Source organism: Neovison vison, chromosome 12, assembly GCF_020171115.1.
Source record: "Neovison vison isolate M4711 chromosome 12, ASM_NN_V1, whole genome shotgun sequence".
NCBI classification, from domain to species: domain Eukaryota; kingdom Metazoa; phylum Chordata; class Mammalia; order Carnivora; family Mustelidae; genus Neogale; species Neogale vison.
In genome coordinates this window covers 80612234-80638124 of record NC_058102.1, presented here as the reverse complement: position 1 = coordinate 80638124, position 25891 = coordinate 80612234, and the positions used below count along the sequence as shown (strand labels likewise).

Here is a 25891-nt window from a genome sequence, read left to right as displayed (position 1 = left end):
CAGCCCACCATGATCTCTTTCTTGAATTCCCATAGCTCTCACAGTCTGCACTATTCATTAGATACTTGATAGGCACTTCCTTGTATTATCAGAGTAATTAATTTTTCATGCATATGTATCCTGTCTCTTTAACCAGATTTTAAACTCCTTGAGAGCAGAGACCATGTCTCATATTTTATGAATGAGCAAATGAATACCCTTCAATAGCTTACAGTAAGAAGGCAACATGTAAAAGACAAAAGAGGATTAATTTAATTTTTCATTCAAATTTATCAAATATTACTGTGTTCCAGCATTGTTTCAGGAGCCAAGGATTAAACGAGAAGCAACACAACATTAGCCCTGCCCTCCTGAGGCTTCTGGTATAGCCAGGAACCCAGACATTAGTGAAACAATTTTACAAATAACTATATACACAAATATGTCTGTTTTTAAAAAGGAACTGTGCAATGCTAACAGGTGCTGAATCATTTTCATATCCTATACCTCTCAGCTCATCCTGAGTCAGCCTGCCCCCCGCCCTCCATCCATGTTAAGAAACTAACAGAGGCTCTCTGCACAAATTAGCAAATAAGAAGAAAATAGGGAAGACAAATAGCAGGAGAGGTTTGTTTGAGAAATATATTTGTCACAATCTCGATGGTCTAAGATCCATGCTCGGATAAAGTTATCCAACCGGAAGGCAATACTTAACACTCTGATCACTCTGCACTTCACAGAATTACTTTCAGGGAATAAATAAATAGAAAATAAAAAATAAATCACAGAATTGCTTTTATGCTTGAAAGTTACACTCTAAACTTTTATGAAAGTTTGCTTTAAGATTCAAGAATGTGAAATCTATTTCTGTCTTTGCCACTATACTAGTCAGTGACTCTCCTACGAACTAAAGAAAAAGGAAATCCTTTACCAGAATTTAGAGCAAGGAAATTCCAAAATTTAGTGCAAACAAAGATTCCTTTGTGAAACACGCAATTTCCACCATTTCTGTTATCCAAAGCTATGTAACAGATCACAGTTCCCCTTTTGCCAAGGCTCCAAGAAAGCTTGACACCAAGCAGGTAACACCTCATGAAATCAAAACATATTTAATTCTCTCTCTTTTCTGTGGTCTTTCTTTTCTATTCCTATTGTATTAAGCATATATGTCTTTATAAATCATTTCAAATAAAAAGGATTTCTTGAGTAAGCTTATTTCTTTATATAACTCTTATCAGAAATCTTTGGATTTCTCTATTTATGGGTTTCTCCAATGTATAACATGTAATTTTCCAAAAGACTAGGATGCATTATACTTATTTTTTTAAACAATGGAAATCATCTACATCAAATGGAATCATCTACATCAAATAATCTCTGGGAGATTATTCCAATGGAATTCAACTTTCATAAATCCAAATACAGTACTGACCTCAACAAGATTCAGTGTTAAACCCACAGAAATTTTTCTGAAATGTATCGATTGGGATTTCCCATGTGTTCCTAAATTATTTTCCACATTTGGGAAATGTGGGATTTTTGATCAGCCTGAAACCATAAAAGTTTAGTGCTAAGGTAGAAAAACCAACCTCTCACATTATTGCAATCATACAGCAAAGGTGAGAGGGGGTAATCTAAAATGCATTTAATTATTTGTGTTCCTGCTAACATACAATTTCTGATTTGCAAGAGTCACCATTTTTGTTTGGGATAATTAACATTACAAATTATAAGTCATGAGGAGATTTCATGCAGTTAACTCAATAGCCACAAAATTGTAATATTTATGCCTCATAAAAATAAAATTAACCAACAAACTAGATTAAATTATGTGCTCACAGATTTATGCTCCTCATGCATGCTCTAATTGGGCCATAAGATATTGTTCTTCCAGACACTGTACTTCTGGAGTATACCAGGAAGAGATTTTCTATAATAAAATAAGTGAGGGAAGACTCACGAGTTAATGAAATGAAAGGGGCAATGAAAGAAAGAGGGGCATTCTATTCAATACTTTTATTTGGCATTTCATAAGAGGATTAACAAAAAAGAGGCTGTTTAGCTGATCTCACAAAATGATTCTGATTATTTTGTAAACCACTCCAATTTCCATGCTTGCAATTTCTGTGCTTGCAATTAGCAATCTCACCCCTCCCCACATACACACCAGTACACCATCACCACCACCCACCACAAGCATGCACCTGCAAACTGTTAAAGGCTTAAATATGGCCTCTTAAAAAAAATTATGTATTAATGCTAGTTATTTGGGAACAAGGATGGAAACATTTATCACACCCCAAGCCAATGAAACAATGTTTGTGCTGGCATTAAATTTTGGATTCTTTTCCATAACGCTGCAAGGCTGTCAGTTCCCGAGTACCCTGCTGTACATTCTTTGTTTCAAATAGACACAGTGGGAGCTGGAGAGAAGACAACATTTGACAGGAGGGAGTCAGGAAAAGTGTCAAAGAGGTGATAATGCTTAAACTTGGATGTAGAAGAAAAAGAGAAATCAACCAAGTTAACAAGAAGGGGCTTGAGCATGATGCAAGAAACGGCATACATACACAAAGACACAGAGGCGTGAGAGAACGCAGCAGGTGTGAGGACCTGCAAATAATTCAAAAACTGTGGAATGTCAAGAGACCAGTTTTGAAGTAAGGCAGGAGTAAACCATCAAGAGCTTTGGCTATCCATCAAAGGAGTTTAGATTTTATTTTGTAGGCAATAGGAGCCATTTAGCCATGTAGAAAAATTATTCCAGCAGCAAAACCCAGAATTAATTGGAGAAGGGCAGAACTATTAGGAGAAAATGATCACCATTTTGTGAATGAAGGAAGACATAATGGTCATGAAGGGAGATGAAGAGAGATAGAAGACAAGTTTGCACTTCACTAGAAAATTCGATCAGGAATCCAGTTATTTTTCCACCTACCACCAAGATTTGCAAAAGGTTATCATTCCTTCTCTAATACCCCATATAATTTCAGAGATTTTTTAGTAAGAAAAAAAGAAATTGCCAAAGAGAAGTGATAAAGCTAACTATATTACAGAATCTTTCCTATGGTAAGCAGGGAAAAAAAAAAAAAGACACACTTTTGCACTATCTCAAAATAATTAGTAGTCAACACACACTTGAAATCCAGAGTGATTTTTTTTCAGGGCTGAATTATTTATACCAACAGGAGAATTTAAAAAATAAGCCAATAATGAAATGTGATTTTAGTATAAAATATTAGATTTTATAATAGAATAACTTAACAAAATATAGAAATTACAGAATCAAATGATCTGCCCTTATTATTAATACCATGACCTTGACCATACGATTCTCGACCAATCTCAATATAAGTCGATAACTTTTCTCTAAACTGGCTATTTTGTCCAAGTTTGCCTTACCTTTCTCCTCTGAGCAAATCTACCGAATGGATCACAAACACATCCAGCCATCACTGCTGGACATAACAGACGTCTAGTGTTTTGTCTGCCAGCACTCCTGAACCAGTTTTTGAAACTAACCTCCCCCGCTCACCCTCACCTTAACCTCACCCATTGTTATCAATGTCATGCACAACACCATGCTTGTTCAGTGTTTGGTGGATGGCCTCACTAACACCCAGCTCCAAGATACCCTCTCTCTCATGACCTGTCTCTGCACTTTACTTGGCACTCATAAAGGCCACACCATAGTTAGAAATCACCACTGAAGAATGGCTGTCCTTCAGTACAACATGGCATCGCACCACATCCATAAATCCTGCCCTTTTCTTACTTCCATTTCACCTGTACAGTATCACCCAGTCTTCCAGTCCTTGCCTGCTCCTCCCAGACCATCAATCCTCCTTACCTCTTTTCCATGCCCAGCCAGACCCCTTTTAATCAAAACAACACCTTTTTTTTATTAGAACCCTCCATTTATTTTCTATCCTTTGTTTCCAATTTTGCAAGCCTGAGCCGTCCCCACCCAGATGAATCACTCTGGAATTCTGTTCCAGGTGACTGAGCTCTCATAAAGAAAACTGCTTAGCAGTTCAGACTGATGTCATTCCAATTTATAGTGGCCAACCCCAACAGCCCTCGGTGATCATCAGTAACCCTTCTTTTTGTCCCTAGTCAGCTAGCATCTACACTCCCTAGGGTGGCTCTTCCAAACATTAGCCACTTTCTTAAACCCCTTGCATCATCCAACACCTTTATCTTTAGCTCTTCTTCATAATGAGATACAGATGATCAGATCACCACCTGCCTGTCTACTCCTCCTCCCCCCCAAGGTACGTATTAGAATACAAACCTTCATCCCTCTCATGACAATTTCTGAGCAACTGGGGTCTGAGCAACTGTCTTCGCTAAGGCCATTATTTCTGGGTCCTAAGTCATAAATAAAGCAGAGAAGGGGCACGTGGGTGGCTCAGTCAGTTAAGCATCTGCCTTTGGCTCAGGTCCTAATCTCAGGGTCCTAAAATGGGCTCCCTCCTCAGTGGGGAGCCTGCTTCTCCCTATCCCTCTGCCCCTCCCCATCCCTCATGTGCGCTCACTCACTCTCTCAAATAAATAAAATCTTTAAAAAAATAAATAAATAAAGCAGAGAAACATTCAGAGAGCTCTTCTTCTATATCTTTATCTTCATTTCAATGTCTTTCCCCCAAAACGACAAGCAGATCAATTAACCTCACTCCTCAACACGAGCACCACCACCACCACCAACAACAAAATCTTTCCTTGGTCCTTCTTCCATTTTTAGCTACTTCCCACCTCCTTTCGGTTCCTCACCAAACTTCTTGAAATTATGTATATACATAATATATATAAAATATGTACATTTTATAAATTTATGTCCTAGAAACAGATGACCATAGTTTGACTAGAGATTTAAAAGAACATATAAGTAATACTATGTATGTATATCTATGTTTTTAATTTGTTTTTTCCTTAAACCATTGCCATCTGTCTCTAACCAAGCTTCTAGATTAAAAATACACACACTGTTTCACCTGTGATCTTATAGTCTTATAATGTTTTATTACTAAGTTCTCTAATTGACCCAGCAGCATTTAAAACTTTCTTTCCCGCCATTCCCCTCCCCCAGCACTTACCACCTCTTTGCATACTGTACGTTAATTTGTTTAGTGTCTTTCTCCATCCTGGGGGATGTAAGTTGTTATGAGGGCATAGACTCTGCTTTTTTTTTTTTTTTAATTTTTTAAATTTATTTTCAGCATAACAGTATTCATTTTTTTGTACCACACCCAGTGCTCCATGCAATCCATGCCCTGACTCTGCTTTTTTTTTTTTTTAAAGAACTTTTTTAAAGATTTTATTTATTTGTAAGAGAGAGAAAGAGAGCACAAGCAAGGGGAGAGACAGACAGAGGGAGAAGCAGGCTTCCAGCCGAGCAAGGACCCTGGTCCTGCTGCCATCCCAGGACCCTTGGATCATAGCCTGAGCTGAGGGCAGACACTTCACTGACTGAGCCACCCAGGCTTCCCTAGACCCTGGTTTTTCATTCACTCTCTAGAATATTTCTGGCATGTAATAAGTGATCAATGCATATTTGTTGGATAAGTATCACCCATCTTCTGGCCAAAATTAATTAGGCGAAAGGCAGAAAACACACTCAATCTGGGTCAACATCAGCCTCTTTTCCGAGAGTCTAAACTTTGGGACCAAGAGAGTCAAGCCAGTCTCTCTGAACAGATGTAAACTGATATTCAATGTGAACAGAGAATAAAATAGGTAAGTTAGAGAAACTGGGAAAAAGAAGATCCTGGTAGATTTCAAGCCCCAGGGGCGCCTGGGTGGCTCAGTGGGTTAAAGCCTCTGCCTTCGGCTCAGGTCATGATCCCAGGGTCCTGGGATCAAGCCACCACAGCCCCCACCCATCCCCAAATCAGGCTCCCTGAGCAGGGAGCCTGCTTCCCCCTCTCTCTCTGCCTACTTGTGATCTCTCTGTCAAATAAATAAATAAATAAATAAATACTTGTAAAAAAATTAAAAAATAAGAATTCAAGCCCCAGGTTCCATTTATCCCAATTATCAAAATAAATTCTATCCTTGGTCTCTGTGAAATATCCCTTCTAGTAAATTACCTTTCTTAGCTTAAACTAATAGCATCTTTGTCTATTGCATGCTACCAAGGGATTCTGCACTAAACGTTCTGTGGTTGAATAGGCTCAAAATAAACATCCTAAAACCAAAGTTCAAAAAAACCCCCAGAGGGTAAAAAGTTAGAGTTACCATTCTAATTCCCAGAATAAACAACAAATGTAAATATACAAGCCATGGTTAAGTTACTTTAATGAAAACATGGTGTGACATGAAGGCAAACTCTTTATAATATAGGGAAAAGAACTATTTTCATGTCTTCTCTAAATAAGATTACACACACATTGATTTTAGCTCTAAATCCATTTTTTGAAAACAGGTTTAGTACTAATTTTACGTCATGCTAATTTTCCTTGGGCCATAGAAAAGTACACCATTGAACAGAGACTAGCGGAAGAACCTAGCTCCAACAGGGCAACGCAAATTAAGGTTGGAGGGCAAACTAAAATGCATCCTAAATTGGCCTTTAGATATAACAGAGCTCCATGTTGAAGAACAGAGTTCAATAATTATCAACATTACATTTCATGGGTACTTACCAAACAAACGTTGATGGAACAGAAATTTGCCAGCTATTAGTCCTATGAGAATGGCCAGTAGCCATAGAAGCACCTTCAGAATTCTCCAGCCAACTCCTCTAGGGTATTTATTTGTTACAAACGAAAAACAGTTTCCAACAACAATAACATTGGCTTCTGTTTGGCTATGAGAAACCGGGTCCTCCGCAAATATTAAGAAGTTAAAGAAGATCACTAAGTAAGCCACAATCATGCGAGACCAGGGATGCTGGAAGTAATAACGAAAGTCTTTACCCATCCTTCAAAACTTCAATTCCGTTGTTGACCTGTAGAAGAAAAGATACATAGGGTTAGAGCAGAAAAACAAATAGTCTTTCTCCACCTATCATCTGTTCAGATTTTTTTTAAAAAAATATTTTATTTATTTATTTGACAGAGAGAGAGAGAACACAAGTAGGCAGAGAGGCAGGCAGAGACAGAGAAGGTAACAGGCTCCCCTCTGAGCAGAGAGTCCCATGTGGGGCTCAATCCCAGGACCCTGAGACCATAACCTGAGCCGAACACAGAGGCTTAACCCACTGAGCCACCCAGGCACCCCCTATCTATTCAGATTTATAACAGCTCAAGAAAGATATATTTAAAAAGATGCTACCTGCACCTACTTATGGCACCAAGACAAGTGTGAGATTGAGGAAAGTAAATATTGTCCCTTTGCCGCCATCCAATCATATCTCTGACCACATGGGGATGTGGGGTAGGAGGGGAACAAATGAACAAGGCCAGAAGGGAAATGAGAAGACAAAACACTGTCCAAAATTGGGGTGATGACTGAGATGACCTGTAGAGGTCACCTCCGGAGGAAATGCAGAGAAAAAAAACAACAACAATGTATTTCCTCTTTTAAATAACTATTGTTAGGTTATAATCTTAACATAAAGGCACTCAAAAATGAAAGCAATGTAGGAGTAAATTGAGCACCTATTAACAAAAAATAAGCATTCTCCTCTGCCCATATCCTTCTCCTCAGAGTTTGGATCCCTTAATAATCTGGTGGATATATTCTCAGACTAAGCTAAGTTACTAAGTCTACCCAATTCTGACATTCAGTTTTAGTGAACTAAAGTGAGTTTTAGTTTTGGTATTCAGACTAAGCTATACCTCTTTGTTTGCAGCCACAAAGCTAAATAAAAGCTGAGATTTAAAAAATAACAATAAAGTGGTAATTGCACTGATGTCTGCCAATTCTTTTTTCTTCTTTCTCAATTTGTTTAAAACTAAAAGGAAAAGAAAAAAAAAAAAAGGATGCTTACAGAGCCTACAGCATGGGACATCCAGGCTCTGTGTTGGATGCCTACATCAATCATTATCTCATTTTTACCATAACAACCCTCTGAAATACTACCATTATCATTCCCATCATTTCATTTTACAAGGAGGGAACTGAGGCTCACACAGATTATGTAACTTGCCCAAAGTCAGCCAGCAGGAGAGCTCTGATCTGAGCCTCTTGAAGTCCAGCAGTCCAGTCAACTCCAGGAATTTTCCCTGCCTTAGAAGGCAGACCCAGGGCCCAGCCCTAGGGATGTCATCCTTTGACTGCTTTCTGCAGACATATTCCTCTCCAGGGATGACTATATTAACTCTACATTAACAGTATACTCTGTATACTTCTATAACCCAGGAAAAAAATATGTAAGTGAAACAGCCCTTCACAAATCCCAAGCACTTTGGGATACTAATAAATTTCCCATTGATAAATATTCTCATTTTACACATGGCTAAAGGCACAAAGATCCAGCCACAAGCCTGAAGTAACTCTAAGTCAATGGAAGACCCGAGAATGGGCTCCAAGGCCCTCCAGTCCCTGTCCAATAATCTAGGGAGATGAGTATCAATTAAACCCACAATCTAAGTTAATGAAGACTTGTCTTCACTGTTTTAGAAAAGCAATGTAAATACACAAAAGGATTGTCAGTGTAACTCAGCAAAACAAAGAATCACTGTGCCTTGGATTCATTTACCTTTAAGTAATTTCAGGTCCGTTGTGATCTTCATGAATACTCTGAAATACCTGTTCCCAGGGGCTGTAACTCAGCTAGCTTAGGAATGGTGACTATAGGAAGATTTTTCTTCCTAATGTGAGGTTCATCACCCAATGGAGCAGTGGTTGGTTCTCACACCAAAGACAGCAAAGTGGTAAAGAACAAAAACGAGCGTCACGCATTCTCATGATATTCATTAGGCAAGGATGCCAGAATGGGTTGTCAATTCGGTTTCATGAAACATTTTTAGAAATATCTAAAGACCACTACCACAAGAGAATACATAGAAATCATCTCAAGGCCAATGAGTCTTGAAGCAAGGAATTCCTCGATGCCCATGAGACAGGATAGGAGTATTACTTAAGAAGTTAACAGGTTTCAGGGTGCCTGGGTAGTTAAGTGACTGACTCTTGATTTTGTCTCTGGTCAAGATCTCAGAGTGAAAATGGAGCCCCCCCGCCACCTCCCTCACCTCCCCCACCCCTATGGTGATGCTCAGTCAGTCCAGAGTCTGCTTAAGATTCTCTCTCTCCCTCTTCCTCTCCCCATGCCTCCCTCCTCACACGCATTCTTTCTCCCGAAAAAGAAGGAGCAGTAGTAGTAGTAGTAGTAGTAGTAGTAGTAAACAGGTTTCTATGTTGCTTCTCTTACCAGTGGGGAATTCTTGCCCCATTGCCACACCACCTCCCTTCCCCCCGCCCACACACAAGCAAGGCAGCAGGATTTAGAACACTGAATTTGTAAGAGCCTGATTATTTTTTTTAATCAATGCTTTGTGGAAGGTTAGCATACACTTATTTTATTGTTGTTATTTTTAATGTTAGAATCTTGTTTTGTGGGCTACATAATGTCCACATGCCCAAACTGAATTAGAACATTCAAAAAATTTTGGAGACAGCTGCTCCTCTTCAGTATTTATATTTTTCAAGAGAGACAACTACAGTGTTGAGCAACAATCCTGCCCTTGTACAGACCTGATTTCCCACAGGAATGTTATGAATGCTACCATCACAAATTACATGTAGGCAAACAAAGTTGCTGCTTATTTAATTCACATATGCAGTAAGCGGAAGAACCAGCATTTGAATCCAAATTCATTCCTAGCCCTTGATCTCTCTAATATACCACAAAGCTAGAAATGTTTCTTCCAATAAACACTTTCCCATCAGGTTTGTAGCCTGTTCTTTATTTCTACTAACAGATTCAGTGACTTGGATCCTAGCTGAATTACTGGCCTTTCAATTTTATGCCACACATCCTGATATTTATTCTTGCTTCATATTGCCAAAACTGAAGTGATATCTTCCGGTGGGGGTGGGGGGGGTCCCAAATTTCAAAACCCACATTATAACTTGAATAAAACTTCTACTTATCCCCACTTTCTGATTTCATCCACAAAGTGACCCTAAGTCTGCCTAGTTATCTCAGCCTTAGGAACCAGGTATCCCAACACTGTTTCCGCCTCTGGCATTCACATGAAGCAATATGATCATTCGGTGAATCTTGTTTTATAATCCAGGGTGGAGATTGTTCAAATGGACTGTGCTACAGTGGACAAGATAGTCTGCAAACGCTTTTAATTTTTTTTAATTCAATTCTGCAACCATAGCTGAGTTTTTATTTTAAGTAAATGTGATTTATCTTAGCACTTAGTATATGATAGGAAAATTATGGGTTTATGTGTGTGTTTCCTTCCCTAAGTCATAAGGTGCTCTTGGAAGAGCTTCACTTCCAGGTCACAGCACAGGGCCAGCCTCAAAGGGGGCAATCAATGAACATCCAATGGATGCTGTGAATGGTACACTTAGAAAGAAAAGCCTCCTCTCTGTTCAGGCGAGATGAGAAGGCAGAGCAACCTGCCATTAGCTTCCACTAACCTAGGAAAAGAGAAAAGCACTGGGACCCTAAAACTGCCATGCTAACTCAGCCAGCAGCCGCAATGTGCTCCACCTGACGACATCTCATTGTAGCACACATTCTGCATTATCACCATTATCACTGGGGCTAACAACTATGGAGTACTGACCACATATCAGACACTATGTTTATGAGCTTTACAAACTGTATTAAATTTCATAGCAGCCCAATGAAGAAAAAAAAATACTCTTATTTTACAACTTTTGAAACTGAGACCTAGGGTGTAGTAATTTGTACCCAATAACAAAATGAGTCTGCGCCAGAGCCAGATTCAAATCCAAGTCACGTAGCTTTAACGCTCTACACCACACCTTCCCATGTAAAGACAAATTCCAAAATCTTGCCCGTTACATGTCGGTCAGAAAGATGCCCGGTCAGAATAGAGATGCCTGATAGAAAAGACTGACTGTGCTTGAGGATGAACGAGTCTACTAATACTATTCCAGTGGACTTTGCAAACATGCCCAGAAAAAAACTGGTTATGTGACAGACGACAGGATAGCTTGAGTTTTGTTCTTCTTCTCTGAGCATCGGCACAAGTCGTTGAGTTGATCTGATTGTTCTTATGCAATGCATCACGGAGGCTCATTCTGCGATTTTCCAACTATGCCTACAGAGAGCACTGATGCTTTGAGAGCTGGATTAATCCACCCATCCACTTTCCTCTTCTAAGTAATGACATCATTAGGTAGATGTTGCTACCAAGATCTTGGAAGCCTCTGCTTCTCCCCATTATAGCAGTGATGGAAGAAGAAGATACGGGCTGGAACTTTACACACGCGCTGATAATCCACAGGCCATCAGTCACGGTTTCTAACTCTAGACGGACTAATATTTATAGTAGAGAGTTGGAATCCCACACATTTTACTATAAGTCTTGCATCCCAGCTGGTTTAAAAAAGGCTCAGAATAGAGGAACAAGGGGGAAAAGATCAGGCTACTAAGGATGGGAGGACACTGAGCAAAGACAGAGGAGAGACTTTCTGATAGACAGTGACATCTGTAGTCCTGGGGGGCTGGCACACACAGCCTCTGAGGTATCTTGTGAGAGGCAAACATAATTTGGAGCCAATTCAAGGAAGAGTATTCAAAAGTGTTATTCTGTATTTTTTTTAAGATTTTATTTATTTATTTGTCAGACAGAGATCACAAGCAGGCACAGAGGCAGGCAGAGAGAGAGGAAGGGAAGCAGGCTCCCTGCTGAGCAGAGAGCCCGATGCAGACCTTGGGATCATGACCTGAGCCGAAGGCAGAGGCTTAACCCACTGAGCCACCCAGGCACCCCTGTTGTTCTGTGTTTTACTGAATAGAGACCAGAGAGTGAAAAGTTTCAGAACTGAAAAGTGATACAACCACCTGGAGCCGAGTTTGGGAAAAATTTCTGTCAGCCTAGAAAATGAAAAATTGGTATGAGGCATAATGAACACAGGGAAATTAAATTTATAGACACCGTCAACATTTTAAGTAAAAGATAATCAGGTCCTAGACTTGGGCAACAAATGCCCTAATGAGTGCTGTAATAATTTGACTGAAACAGAGTACCGTGCCTCCATTACTCACTTGGGCCTTTACAAGGAAAGGAAAATATTGAAACCTTTCAGAAGGGTGAATTTCATTTTTCTCAGCAGGGACCCTGGCTCAGGCTACAGTTCTCACATAATGCCAAGATGATCAAGATGAAATATATCACCGACATTTTTTTAAAAATGTATGGATTCATATGGAAAGTCCTTGAGGAATGAATGTGCTATGCAAAAGACACTACCACTAGCCAAGCAGGGCATGCTGAATGCACAGTTCTGCTAACGTAGGTCTCAACATCTACAAAGACCTAGCCAGATACCATGAAAGATCCCTTCCACCGTGGAGCACTATCTTAAGATAAAATCAATCAATCAATCAGTCTCCAAAGTTTTCTAAGCTCCTTAGTAGTTATGTCTGAAAATTCACCTCTAACCCCTCTTAGTTCCTATTTAAAGGGCTTTTTGAAGATGACTATGCCAAGTGTGTAGACTTTATTTCAAGCAACTTGAATCCAATTTTTTGAAAAAGAATTTTTATAATTCTTCCTGTAATTTACTTTTTGTGGGAAGCACTTTGTGACACAAACAGCTGTACTTTGGGCAGTTTTTGGCTGCATTAGCACAAGACAAAGTTAAAGGCTATTTCTTCAACTATCTAATTTTAGTATAGTATTATAGACCATATGTAAAGTTCTTTGCAGTTCACAGAACACTTTTTACAATCATTTCATTTAATCCCTAGGATAATCACTTTTAATTTTTTTTTTAAAGATTTTATTTGAGAGAGAGAATGAGCAGTGGCGAGGGGCAAAGGGAGAGAGAGAGAGAGGGAAGCAGACTCCCTACTCAGCAGGAAGCCTGATATGAGGCTTGATCCCAAGACCCAGAGATCATGACCTAAGCCCAAGGCAGACACTTAACCTACTGAGTCACCTAGACACTCCAGACAACTGTTTTTAAAATTGAAGGTCAAAAGGGCAGACACAGCTTTAAACTGTTCCACACTAATTCCTTAAAAGATAAATAAAGATAGCTGCCTATATTTATATCACATTTTACCTCTTGGTGTTTTTAGTGAGCAAAATCACACCATGAGGATGATATTAGAATGATTCAAAGGAATCAGGAACATCTGTTTTTCAGAAGGCAGCCTAGAGTCGGGAGAAGAATATGGTCCAGTTCTACCTGACTGCGACTTACCAGCTCTGTGATCCTGGGCAAAGCCATAAGCTCTCTGAGATTGCATTTCTTCACTAGTAAAATTCCAATAAAAGTACTTCCCTCGGAGCATTGTAGTGAAGACTGGAGATGTCATTATAAAGTGCCTGGTCACTTCCAGGTACTTCCTATTGTGAAGGCCATTTAAAATACGAGTGAGTCATTGTCATTCCCATTAAAAATGAGCATGAAAGTAATATCAACTATACATTACATTGACTGGTGATTTTATAAGTTATTCTCAGAGTTAAGGGATTTTTACTACAACTGTACAAGGTAAAGGATGAATGCTGTCCTTACATTACAAATATTGAAAATAAGGCTCAGAAAGCTTAAGCTACCTGCCCAATTCATATTTAGAAAGTGATATAGTCCAGATTTGTTAAATCCATGATAACATTCATCATTCATTTGTTCAATATTTACCGATTGCTTATTTCTGCCAGGCACTGGCCTATACATGAGGGTCACCAAGAGACAACACCCTTGTTTGCATCTTACTTTCTCTTTGAGGGAAAGAGACATTAAACAGGAAAAAAAAAAGATACATAGTATTTTAGAAAATTATAAGTTGATGAAGAAAGTTAATAGGGAATGTCAGGAGGGAGGGAAGTTTGAAGAGGCCTCACTCTTGAGCAAAGGCCTCACTCTTGAACAAAGACCTGGAAGTAGGGAGGGAAAGACACAGAGAACAAAAAATTGCAAAGACCTGGGTTGAGTGCAAGGTTAGTGCATTTAAAGAACAGCAAAGAAACTACTGTGACTGGACAGGGACAGAGGCAGGGGAGAAGGAAGGGAGCTCAGGTCTACAAGGGAGCATACCATTGTGATGTGGCCTGTCAGGATCCGGCCCTAAGGCCATCGTGTGCATGAAGGCTTTCACGGGTGCGACATGGGAACCAAGAGAGTGGCACATGTGGCTTACAGGTCAGAGGGGCCACTCTGTGTAATGGCTGGAAATGTATGAACTTCTAGATGGATTTAAATGGAAAAGCTGAGGGCTGCCTGGGGGGCTCAGGTGGCTACGCATCTGCCCTCAGCTCACTCATGATCCTAGGGTCCTGGGATCAAGCCCCACATTGGGCTCCCTGCTCAGTCCCCCTGCTTGTGCAATCTGTCTCTCTCTCTCTGACAAATAAATAAATAAAAAATTTAAAATAAATAAATAAGAGGAAGAGCTGACCAGAGTTATGTGATGGATTGGATGTGGACATGGCCTCACAAAAGCCAGAATGGACCTGCCATTTCCTGAGATGAACACCACTGAGGCAGACATGGACAACACAATAAAAATTAACATTTTTTCGTGCTTCGTATGGATTAGGCAAGCACTTTTCATTCAGTACCTCAATTAGTCCTTACACCAACCCTTTGGATTTACAGTGAAGAAACAGAGACTCAGAAAGGTTATAATCTGCCAAAGGTCATATAGCTGCCAACTGGCAAAAACAGTGTAAGTATCTCTGTATGACCCCAAAGTCAATACTTTTAATAACTACTATGTTCCCTACACTGAGAAGTATAAAATACAGAATGCAGTTCCAACGGGAAGGAAGTAGGTGCATGAGGAAGCAGTTCCATACTAAGTGATGACTTGCACCTGGTAGGCATGCAACAAATACTTGCTGATGAATGAATAAATGTAAAAAATAAAATGGTTCGATAACAGACCAACTCTGGGTAAGGAAAAACAACAACAAAAAACACCGATGATTCCATTCCAGTAAGAACAGACTCTGGGAATGGGATACTGAAGTCTGCAAAAGGAGAAAAGGCAGAAAGATGGAGAAACAAAATATATATTTGCCTGGACCAGCCCTGAGATAAGGATAAGTCTTGCTATATTTTCTTGAAATGTTAGGTGAAAAGGCAGGTATAAGGAGGTAACATATAACATTTTACATAATGTGAATGCTTAATACAGTTTTTAAAAATACAAATAACAATAATAACAGAAATTAGAGTTGGAACTTCTTGCTTTTAGTCCAATGCAAGAGACACACAGCCTTTTAAATAAAAAGCAACCTTTTAAGTCAATCAATGAAACTACCATAAGTGGTTTTGCATAGATACCAGGATGGTATTTGTGGTACCCTAGCTAAATTAGTAGATCTCATCCATAAATCACTTCCCAGACTTTCTCTTCACATTGTTTCAACCTTTAAGTGATTTTCTTCCTTCGTTCTTAACCTGCAGTCTTTGGGATAACAAAATACTAAACCATGCAATTTTTTAAAATAGAGAAGCTGAAGCAAGGTGGGGTACTCTCCCAACAAAGACATTAGTTAACTTTTCATTAAAATGGCAAAGTATTTATAAGCCCTTTCATGTTATAAAGTTGAAAAATATTCACCAATGAATTCTTTACAGATGTTTAGACCTCCTTTTCAGTGATACCTGTTTATGACAAAGAACTAAACACACACCAAAGAAAGTAACAATGAATGAATAAAATAAGATTCATTCGTATTTGAAATTATCTCTTAAGTGGTTGGCAGTTTAAAGGAACAAATTAAATAAAACAGACAAGTATTGCTTTCTGAGCACAAGGATAATCAGATGGAGGTGGAATGGGGGTGGGGATAAATACCTGAGCCAAAGTTTCAAAATCCATAATACTTCTAAACTACTCAAATTGAGGGGGCAAAGGGTGTTAGAAAGTATGTCATGGCAAAAAAAAAAAAAAAAAATCACTACAACAAAAATAGTTTTTTACAGAGATTCTACTACTCTTTATATTCAATAAATTGGAAGAACTTTTTTCTTCCCTAGAAGTCCTTCAATGGATTTCAAACAATATATCATTTATAACTAGGGGTAAATACATGTATTCAACATACTCTTTCTTTTGGTTCATTAGGCACATAAATACTAAATAAGCATGTGATGTTTACTACCATCTCTCTCTCTCTCTCTCTCTCTCTCTCTCACACACACACACACACACACACACAGAGTTCATTGTTCCACAGAGGGTAGAATGAATAATGGCAGCCCAAGTGTTACCACATGGGTCTAACACACTTGCGGGCCTATGGCATTTTCAAAAATAGGAATCGACAGATAGCTTCATTTAGTCACGATAAAGTTAGTAAACACTCAAGTTTTCTCTTTAGGTTTTTTGTTTTTAAGGCGAACACCCCTGAACGGCAACCTGTTAATTTAGTTAACCAACCATACGTGGGGCTTCTTACGGTGTCCCCATCCCGGGAATCAGTGAAGCGAGGAAAGTTCAAGGTCTGTCCTGGCGACGTCCCTTACCCCCTCGGAGCCCCGGAGTTTGAGGGTTCCTCACCGCGAGCCTTCCCCTTCCAGCCAGCAGTCTCGACTGCCCCCGCGCAGAAGGGTCGGTGCGTCCGTCCCCCTCCGCGACACTTTACCCTGCCTCGCCGCATGCCACCCGCGGGAGCCGAGGAGAGGCGCGGGGGGAAATCGGGGGCCGGGGGGCCGCGGCCGCTTCCGCACCCGCGCGCGGGGTCGAGGAGGCAGCCAGCCGGGCGAGCAGGGCTCCGCTGCGGCGGGACCGAGCGGCGGGGGAGGCGCGCCCAGCGCCCGGGCCCGCGTACTCACCAGATGGGGCCGCGCGGGCACGGGGTGTCCGCAACACCGGAGACCCGGGCGAGCACAGCCCTCCGCCGCGCCGGCGGCCTCGCTGGGGAAGCGCGGCGAGACGGGCCGGCGGCGTCGCTGCCGCCGCTGCTGTCACCGAGCTATAAATACCGGCTCGGCCCACACTCGCCGCCGCCTACGCCGGGCGCCCTCCGCAAAGTGCGCCGGCCGCGGACCCGGCAGCCGGAGCGCAAGGGCGACGGCGCCGCGCAGGTGACCGCGATGGCTCCAGCTGTTCGGCAGCCTCCGCAGCTGGAGGCATGGCCTCCCGCCGCCCCCGCCCTCCCCGCTCCCTCCCCTCCCGCCTGCGCCGCGGGCCCACTCCAGCCCGCGGGCCGCGCGCGCCGAGCCGAGCCCGCCCCGGCCGGGCCCGCCTCTGCAGAGCCGGCGGCTGCAGGCGGGGGGACCACTTGGGGAGCGGCGGAGGTGGGGGCGGGGCAGGCGGGGTGGGGGACAGTCGGGCTACCGCCTAGCGTGTCAGCAGCAGTCCCTTCGTCCTGGGGGAATCCGCAGACTTCTTATAAAATCCACCATCCTGCAGGGAACCAATGAGGTTCCCAAGTGGAATAGCCTCAAAAGAACTGCAAACTTTCTAATGCGGTCTCGGGTCATAGAGCATCCTTCCTGCTTTTATCAGTTGGTGGTGTGGAGGTGGGGTGGGAAGAGACCGCCCGCGAGGAGAGAAAAGTCTTACACTTACTTTCCAGCCTGCCCGGCCTGACACACACACACACACACACACACACCCCTATGCAAATATGCGCACATTAGCACGCACATCTAGAAGCACGCACACATTCATACACACTTAGAAATAGACAAATATATGTACACACATGTATAGATATCTACAGACATATATATAAGCACATGCACACACTCATACATACACACCTTTATGCACACTTACACTGGAAGCACACATATGTGCAAATCTTTAGCATTTTCCAAGCTTGAAACTCTCAGGAGCCTAGCATTCTGTAGTGCTGAAATGATTTATCTGCAGCATGGCAGAGGAAGACCTTTCACCATATTTGACCAATTCCTGTCCTCCTGATGTAACCTTTTTTTCTGTCGCATGTGTGTGTGTGTGTGTCCTTTGTTTCCTTCCACCCCTAATAACAACTGCTGCCTCAGTTTACCAGCTGCTTATAATATATTAAAAGCTGCTGTCCAGTATACTGATCTCTGTGCTACTGGAAGTGAGCCCTAGTTGGTATTGTCAGATGGAAAATGGAACCATCCCTATATGCCTACAGTAGCAAACTTATGAGGAGAAAAACAGCCTCTCTCCTGGATGGCAGCATGATTCAGGAATGCCCTGAGTAGCCAGAGGAAGAGCTGAGATGTCAGCAGATTTTGAGGTGGGGCAGAGAGGGCCACTCCCAAGTCCTGCAGTGTAGCTAATCTCCACAAGCATAAATGGGAGACCACAGCCTGGCTTCTCACTAGCTTCGACATCTGTTCTATCTTCTAAGAATGACCACAGGTAACCACAGGACAGTCATAGTTTGTGATCATCTTATGGAACTCTTAGTGTCGTGAGATTCTCCTTAGTGAACCTTTCACAAGCTTTCCCAGACAGAGCTGTTTCCTTTGCAAGCCCTTTGCACATTTTACAATGACATTTCTTACATTGGCTGTACTTTTTTGCAGTGTCTTTTTCTCTCCCACTAAGCTATGAACTCTTTGAAGGCAGAGACAAAGCTTACTCACCACTGCACCCTCAATACCTAGCGTAGTGAATTATAGTAATGCTCAAGAAATAATAGACTAATTCCACAGACTATAAGCGTCTACTGTGTTTTTATAATTATCATCAGGAGTATTTTCCAAAGGATTATTGAACTGTGTAACTGTCTCACCTGGGCTCCATGTGCTTTATTTTCCTTGTATCTTCATTTAAAGCAAGGAGTCTTCAATCAGTTGAAACTGGAAAACATTAAAGCTTCACAAATTATGAAGCATAATACTGATGTGTATGGATTGTTAACCACCACCCACCACCACCCCCAAAAAATAGAAAACAAAACAGAAGGCACTTTTTCATCACTGAAAGCCTGTAAAACATAATGTATTTCAGAAGATGGAGGGGCACAAGTCAATCAGCAGCTTCTCTTCTGTCTAGTTGAGAGAAAGAGAGCTCCCCCCACAATCAGTTGGCTTGTGTGGTGTCTCCTAGAATGAACTTAAGTTAATCAGACCTGAAATGCCTGCCCTCAGTTACATGGTGTTTATTCTCTCTTTGGAGCCCTGTCTTCTTAACGTATGATCTCACTTTCTTTAACAATAAATTCTAGAATAAGCTCAACCAATGCTTATTCTTTGCTCTTAGTTGAGCGATCTCAAGATTTAAAGACTATAACCCTCCAGGACCACTTCAGGGCAGAATATTGAAATGCCCAAGCTTTTCTTCAACATCCATGCTCCCTTTTTACCGCTGACCAAGAGGCTTATGCCCTTTGCTTTGCGAGGCAACCAGGATCTCCAGTCCAGCCCTATTTACAGACCAGGCAGGGGAACAGCCTCTACACTTAATCTTTGTCACCATAGCATGTAATGATAAAGCTTACCTTTTTGAGGGCTTGTCTTCTATCAGTCCCACTCTATGTATCCAAACGTTGAATCTCTGCAACAGACCAGGGAGATAACCGTTACTAGTATCACTCCCACGTTTACCTTCGAGGAAAGAGACATATGAAGACTGACCAGTTCATGCAAGAGCTCGTGACCAGCTAGAGTGGTGGAGTAAGGATCAGAAGGTCTGCAGTAAGACTTGCTAATCCATGTTTAGCTCTATCTTATAGTCCCTCCCCATGTACCAGGAAAGGGATGTGGGTTTCACAGTTAGGAGACCCAGAACAGGGATTATTTGTGTGAATTGTGTTCCATCACAACCCTAGCTACAGCTCCTATAACATTTCAGTAAGAATCCCTAGATCTCCCTTTCTTCACCCCTGAAGTGGTGAAATGTTAGAACTGGATGTAGACATGAGGCCCAACACACGTCATTTGGTCTGTTCAAGGACAGATCCACTCAAGATTAGGCTATTGTGCTCCTCATTCTCCATCTTTTTCCATCCCAGTCACAACCACACAGACCTGTTGGGAGATTTAAATGTCCTAATGTGTATAAGATGCCTATACAGTTTCAAGAACATAATAGGCGGTCAATAAAAATTATTCTTTCATCCCATTAATGTTCTAAGAAAACTTCTCAGAGCCAAAATCTATTGGTCTGGTACACAGATAGGGATTGCTTACTCACAGAAATTAGCCATTTTTCTAGTGTTAGCCCACAGTGTTAGAAATGGTATAGATAGAAGCCTCAGGAAGAAATTGAGATGGCAAAACCTCAGCTCTCCCACTCAACCCTGCCTGTCAGCCCTGCAGACAGGCTTAAACATGGGTCTTCTTTATGCAGAATTCCTTTATAAAATCTGACACCAATGTGCAGAAATCAGAAGTAACCACCTGAGATGGTATGTGGTCGTCTCACTTATCCCAGTAGGTTAGTAATACAGTTACCCTTTGTGTTTTTGACAAAGAAAAATATAAGCTCAATACACATTTCAAAAATTGGGGAAAATGATGATTATGACCAAACTGTATCCTTCTCTAAATGGCAAAAGGAAGCAATAGCCAGATGCATCATTAATCTCTACTGAGTCTATTAGGAAACACTTTCATCAGTGATTTGGTGGACTCTAAGCAAAGTTATTTTTAACTTCCAATAGGTCAATCGGGATGATGCTAATTGCACACTCCAAATATAAACAGCATAATTTCCTTATTGTCAAGGATGCAAGAATAGAAATTTGAACATAATTATCTTCTGGTATTTGAAAACCAGTGACTTGACTGCCAGCATTTTCCTCAATAATCCTAATTGCAAATGTCCAGTTCCACTAATATATTTTAGTCCACATGTCCTGAATTTTTCTTGGGAAAATATGCTCATTGCATGTCTACTGCTTGGAATGTTAGAGCCTGAGCCCCGGAATCCTGGTTTCAGGCACATACCTTGCGTCAGTGCAATAGTAAGCAAATTACTGAAACTCTCTGTACATTAGTAGTGCACCTCACAGGTTGTTAGAGAAATTAAATCATGTGTGTTACCCTTTTAACATTTGGTCTGTCCACGTTAAGTTCTCCATAAATGTTATTTTTACTATCATTGCCTTCATTTCATCTCTGCCTTGCTAATATTCTACATGTCCTACAGTTTCTTTCACCAAAGGACCAAGTTCCCTAGCCTTCCCTTTATACTGTAAGTGGCTGGACTGAGAGCTTTTTCTGTCCGGTTTCTAAAGCAAAGAAGTCAGGCAAAGAGAGGGTGAGCTAGCAGTCATGGCAAAAGTCGAGCCATCACCTGCTTGGTGGCCAAGATCACCCCTGATTCACACACAGTCGTGAGGAGTCTGCATAAATATAAGCCCTTCAAAGAGCCCTTCCTCGGGAGGATAGAGAGGGGCAACTGTTTCACTGCCCGCTTCCTTCAGTTCCTTCTTGTTTTCTCCTCTGTCCCACAACCCATTCTTACACAGAGACCCTAAAAACTGACCAGTGCCTCACTCCCAGGGAGGAGTGATGGTTTGAAACTAGTGATGATTTCATTCACAAGAATGTGACTGCTGGGGGTGCCTGGCTGGCTCAGTGGGTTAAAGCCTCTGCCTTCAGCTCAGGTCATGATCTCAGGGTCCTGGGATGGAGCCCCGCATCAGGCTCTCTGCTCAGCAGGGAGCCTGCTTCCTCCTCTCTCACTGCCTGCCTCTCTGCCTGCTTCTGATCTCTGTCTGTCAAATAAAAGTCTTTAAAAAAAAAAAAAAAAGTGACTGCTGGTTTTAAATGGCAAATTTGCCTTTGGGCAGTTTCGAACTGACCTTTCCTTTCTGCCTGTTTGGTTTCTCCTAAACAAATGGTCTTTTTCCTTCTTCAAGCTGTTTCCAACAGACTCACTTAGACTGGTTTGATACACCCAGCCGAAAGGGAGGAGGCTTGATTCGAGGGAACACAAACATATATTGGCTTCCCGGAGCTCCTGATTTCGTTTAAAAGTACCAAATACGCTGCCCAATCAATAAACATATCCAAAGTAACTAGACCATCAAAGCACTGCAAGGTGCTGAGGTTTCAAAGACAAATACAGTGTGTCTGCTTCCTCAGGAAGCTCATGATCTAAATGAGCAGACAAAAAGGGCTTCTAATCACCATAAATAGTAATATAAGGGACATATGATTGGGGCCAAATGCATTTTACTGACCATAAGAGCTATAGAAATGTGTAAAGGAGAAATAAAGCTGTCCTAAGGAGTCACTGGAGAAGACCAGTTGGAAGAAAAAGCTTGAGGCAAACACTGAAGGATAAGGAGAATTTAGACAAGCAGCAAATGGAGAAAGGAGAAAGTCCAGGCAAATGTGACATCCCAGAACAGTGCTCCTTACCTGGAAGGTTTGCAACAATGAAATGCTGAAGCAGGAGAAAAAGACAGGGAAGAGGGTAGCAGAGAAAGCAGGGAGAAGGGCTGAAGAGAAGAGGCTGAGGCGGGGAAGGGCAGAAAAGCTAAGGTTCCTTCGCAGGAGCGCATGGTAGGGGACAGTCAAATATGTCATTTGGGGAAGTAGGGAAAGCCAAGTTGTTGAGAAGGGACTTCTCAATTCCAGCCTTTTTAGCAGTAAAGGGTGGGGGGGGGAGGTAGTGAGACGGGTTAAAGCAGAAGGAAAGGAAAGGTCAGAGAAATACTTGGCACCAGGAATTTTAAATTATAAGAAATGAAAATGATTTCCTGTTGTATTTGAAGAGAACGGTCATATTTTCATGTAGCCATGAAATGAGAAACAGTCACCGCCCCCCCCCCCCATCCACAGACTGGAAGGACTGTTCCCCGGCCTCCCTCATGGGTTAGAAGGAGCAAGTCCTCCCACCTTCCACTTCCCTGGTTCTTAGGAAGAAATAGGGGGGCTTGGAATGCTCTCTTTCAGTGTCTGGGTCCCCTCCTCCACTGTAGCTGCTCAGATTGGAGGCCTGCCTGGCCCACTCCTCTGCGTTTTAGGATGTCATTCAGAAAACAGAGTTTCACAGACAGCATCATATGCTCCAAGTTAGCACTCATAGGTGTTAGGGGTTATAATCCTTAACTTCTTTATATTGGAGACTAACGCACCATCCTCTTATCCGAAGCAAACATCTCCTATACTCCTATACTTCCTGTATTCATTTCTTAGGCTACCATAGCAAATTGCCACAAATAGTAGCTTACAGCAACAGAAATGTATTTTCTCACAATTCTGGGGGGTCAGAAGTGTGAAATCCCTGGGCCAGCAGGGCTATGCTCCAAGGGCTCTGGGAGAGAAGACTTCCTTACCTCTTCCAGCTTCTGGTGGCTTCTGGTGTTCTCAGCTTAAAGATGCCTCATTCCAGGGCACCTGGGTGGCTCAGTGGGTTAAAGCCTCTGCCTTTGGCTCAGGTCATGAAGCCAGGGTCCTGGGATGGAGCCCTGAGTTGGGCTCTCTGCTCAGCGGGGAGCCTGCTTCCTTCTTTCTCTCTCCCTGCCTCTCTGCTTACTTGTGTGATCTCTGTCAGTCGAATAAATAAATAAAATCTTTAAAAAAAAAAAAGGATGCCTCACTCCAATCTGTTTCTCCACCTTCACATCATCTTCTCTTCCATGTCTCTGTGTGTCCAAACTTCCATCTCCCTTCTCTTACAAAGACACCGGTCATCGGAGTTAGGATGCACCCCATATCCAGGATTATTTCATCCCAAGATCCTTACCTAGTTGTATCTACAAAGACCCTATTTCCAGATGAAACCAAATTCTGAAGTTCTGGGTGGACATGAATTTTTTGGGGGGATACGGTTCAATCTACTCCCTTTATATTCATTAATAAGAAAGTATCCCCTGTCTAAATGTTATAATTTTACTTATGGCAGTGGGTTATTCCTTCGATATGGGGTCAAAATACAGTGGAGAAGTCATTTACTTAACGATAAAGAATATTTTTGGTAAATATCCCCTCAAATCGTATTATCCAAACCTCTCACATCCAGACTCCAGCCTTGCCCTGGGTGCTTATCTTGTTTTCTTTTGTGGGAGTTCATCAGGCTCTGAATCCAAGGGTGTTGCCTGTTATTAAAGCTTCCATTCCAAAAGGCAAAACCATCATTTTCTTTTTTTTTTTTTAAAGATTTTATTTATTTATTTGACAGACAGAGATCACAAGTAGGCAGAAAGGCAGGTGGAGAGAAAGGAGGAAGCAGGCTCCCTGCTGAGCAGAGAGCCCCATGCGGGGCTCGACCCCAGGACCCTGGGATCATGACCTGAGCCGAAGGCAGAGGCTTTAACCCACTAAGCCACCCAGGCGCCCCAAAAACCATCATTTTCAGGAAGCTCTTCTGGGTCAGACACTTCCAAGTACTGGCCTTATTGTGATGAAAGACACAAAGCCCCTGCTCCCACATAGATCATTCTAGTGAGTATACAGATGGTAAACACAAAATGCATAATGATAGAATTTGAGATGGTGAGAGGTTTAAGAAAAGTAAGTAGAATTACTGCATCAAAAAAAAAGGGGGGGTCAAATTTTTAGAAGGAGTGGCCAAGGTGAGCTTCTTTCATGGTACATTTGGGCAGAATAATGAAGTTAGGTCTCGCTGTCACAACCTTTCATCTATTGCCTCCACTGTGTTTCTGGTAGAGGTTCTAAATAGTATATGTATTGCATTCAACATTATCGTCCTATAATATGACCACAGTTCTTTATGCCAAAGGGTATTCTGGTCATTGCGTTGCCAACCAGCCCCAGACTGATGCATCTGTGTACAGCTATTCACAGTTACTGCACCCTTGGCACTATTGTAGGTGCAGGCACATACAGGAAATACACTGACCAAAATGCCAGGATCATGTCACTCCACTAGTATGGGGCTTGCATTCCAGCATTAGACTTGAACACAAAACACTCAGGTTTGATCCCCAGTTCTAACTCTCAGTCTTCCCTTACCTTTAACCAATGACTTCATGGTTCTAGGCCTCAGTTTCCAAGTCTATAAAGCAAGGAAATTGGACTAGTGCCAAGTGCCCTTCTGACAGAAGCACCCTATTGTGTGAGAGTAGGCAACAATCTTATCTACCATAGCTTAGGAGACATGTTGTATGTGATTCCAAATCTGGCAACCATCACTATCCCTGGAATCATGAGCAGAAAACAATAGCAGGGGTCTTGGACGCTGGGGTCTGCAGTGGGATGGGTGGTTTCGTTGCTGGAAGATGGCATTATCGATTCTGAAGCAGAGGCCCCATGGCAAATTGAAATAGAGGAGAGAGATCTAGCGTTAGGGGCTACTGACCTCCAAAAAACAACAGGGAATTCAAGGGCAGCACGAAAAATTGAATTAAAGCATATGAAATGCTTAGAAGAGTGCCTGACATACAGTCAACCTCAGTAAATAAGGCTGCTGTTATTACTGGTTTGTCCCAGAAGAACCGGATTCCACTTAGAAAGCTAAGGTGAAATAACTAGACAGACCTGGGAAGACTTGGCTAGGAAGGCAGCTATTTGGTAAGGCGTGCTAGTACCTGCTACATTCTCCAAGCTAGTCCCCACCCACCATAGCTGCAAACGCAGATTTCTGGCTTGGGCAATTAAATGGACAATGATGTGTTCCAGTTAAATAAAAAATAGAAGTCTGTGTGCAGGCTTTGAAGGACAACAACACTTTAGATTCAGACAATGATAAGTTTGGGATATCCAGGTAAAGATGGTAGAGCTTTCCCTATAGTAGGTAGTTATAACCACAGATCTAGAATTTAGGCAAGAAGCTAGAGCTGAAATAACAGATGTGCCAGTCACAGCATCCATGATGAGTCAGTGTTTCCAAAGTGTGGTCTCCAGACCATCTGTGTTACAGTAAACTAAGGTGGGTGTTAAGAGCAAATTTCAGAATCCATTTACTGAATCAGAATCTCCCTCAGTTGGG

General features: G+C 41.9%; 1 protein-coding gene across 6 annotated transcripts in view; it reads right to left on the bottom strand.

Moving 5' to 3' along the window:
- TMEM117 (transmembrane protein 117) overlaps positions 1 to 25891 on the bottom strand; it is a 522294-nt gene that overhangs the window by 473368 nt on the left and 23035 nt on the right. For 2 of the 6 annotated variants that reach the window (XM_044226655.1, XM_044226653.1), the window contains exons 3-5: positions 19485 to 19540; positions 18777 to 18859; positions 6624 to 6928 (exon numbers count right to left, since the gene is read on the bottom strand). In XM_044226655.1, the coding sequence (XP_044082590.1) occupies positions 6624 to 6900 (277 nt within the window). In that variant the 5' untranslated portion in view covers positions 6901 to 6928; positions 18777 to 18859; positions 19485 to 19540. Of the gene's footprint in view, positions 1 to 6623; positions 6929 to 13284; positions 13408 to 16872; positions 17008 to 18776; positions 18860 to 19484; positions 19541 to 25891 lie in introns of those variants that run through there. The other 4 variants (XM_044226654.1, XM_044226656.1, XM_044226658.1 and 1 more) reach the window with 4 other exon arrangements.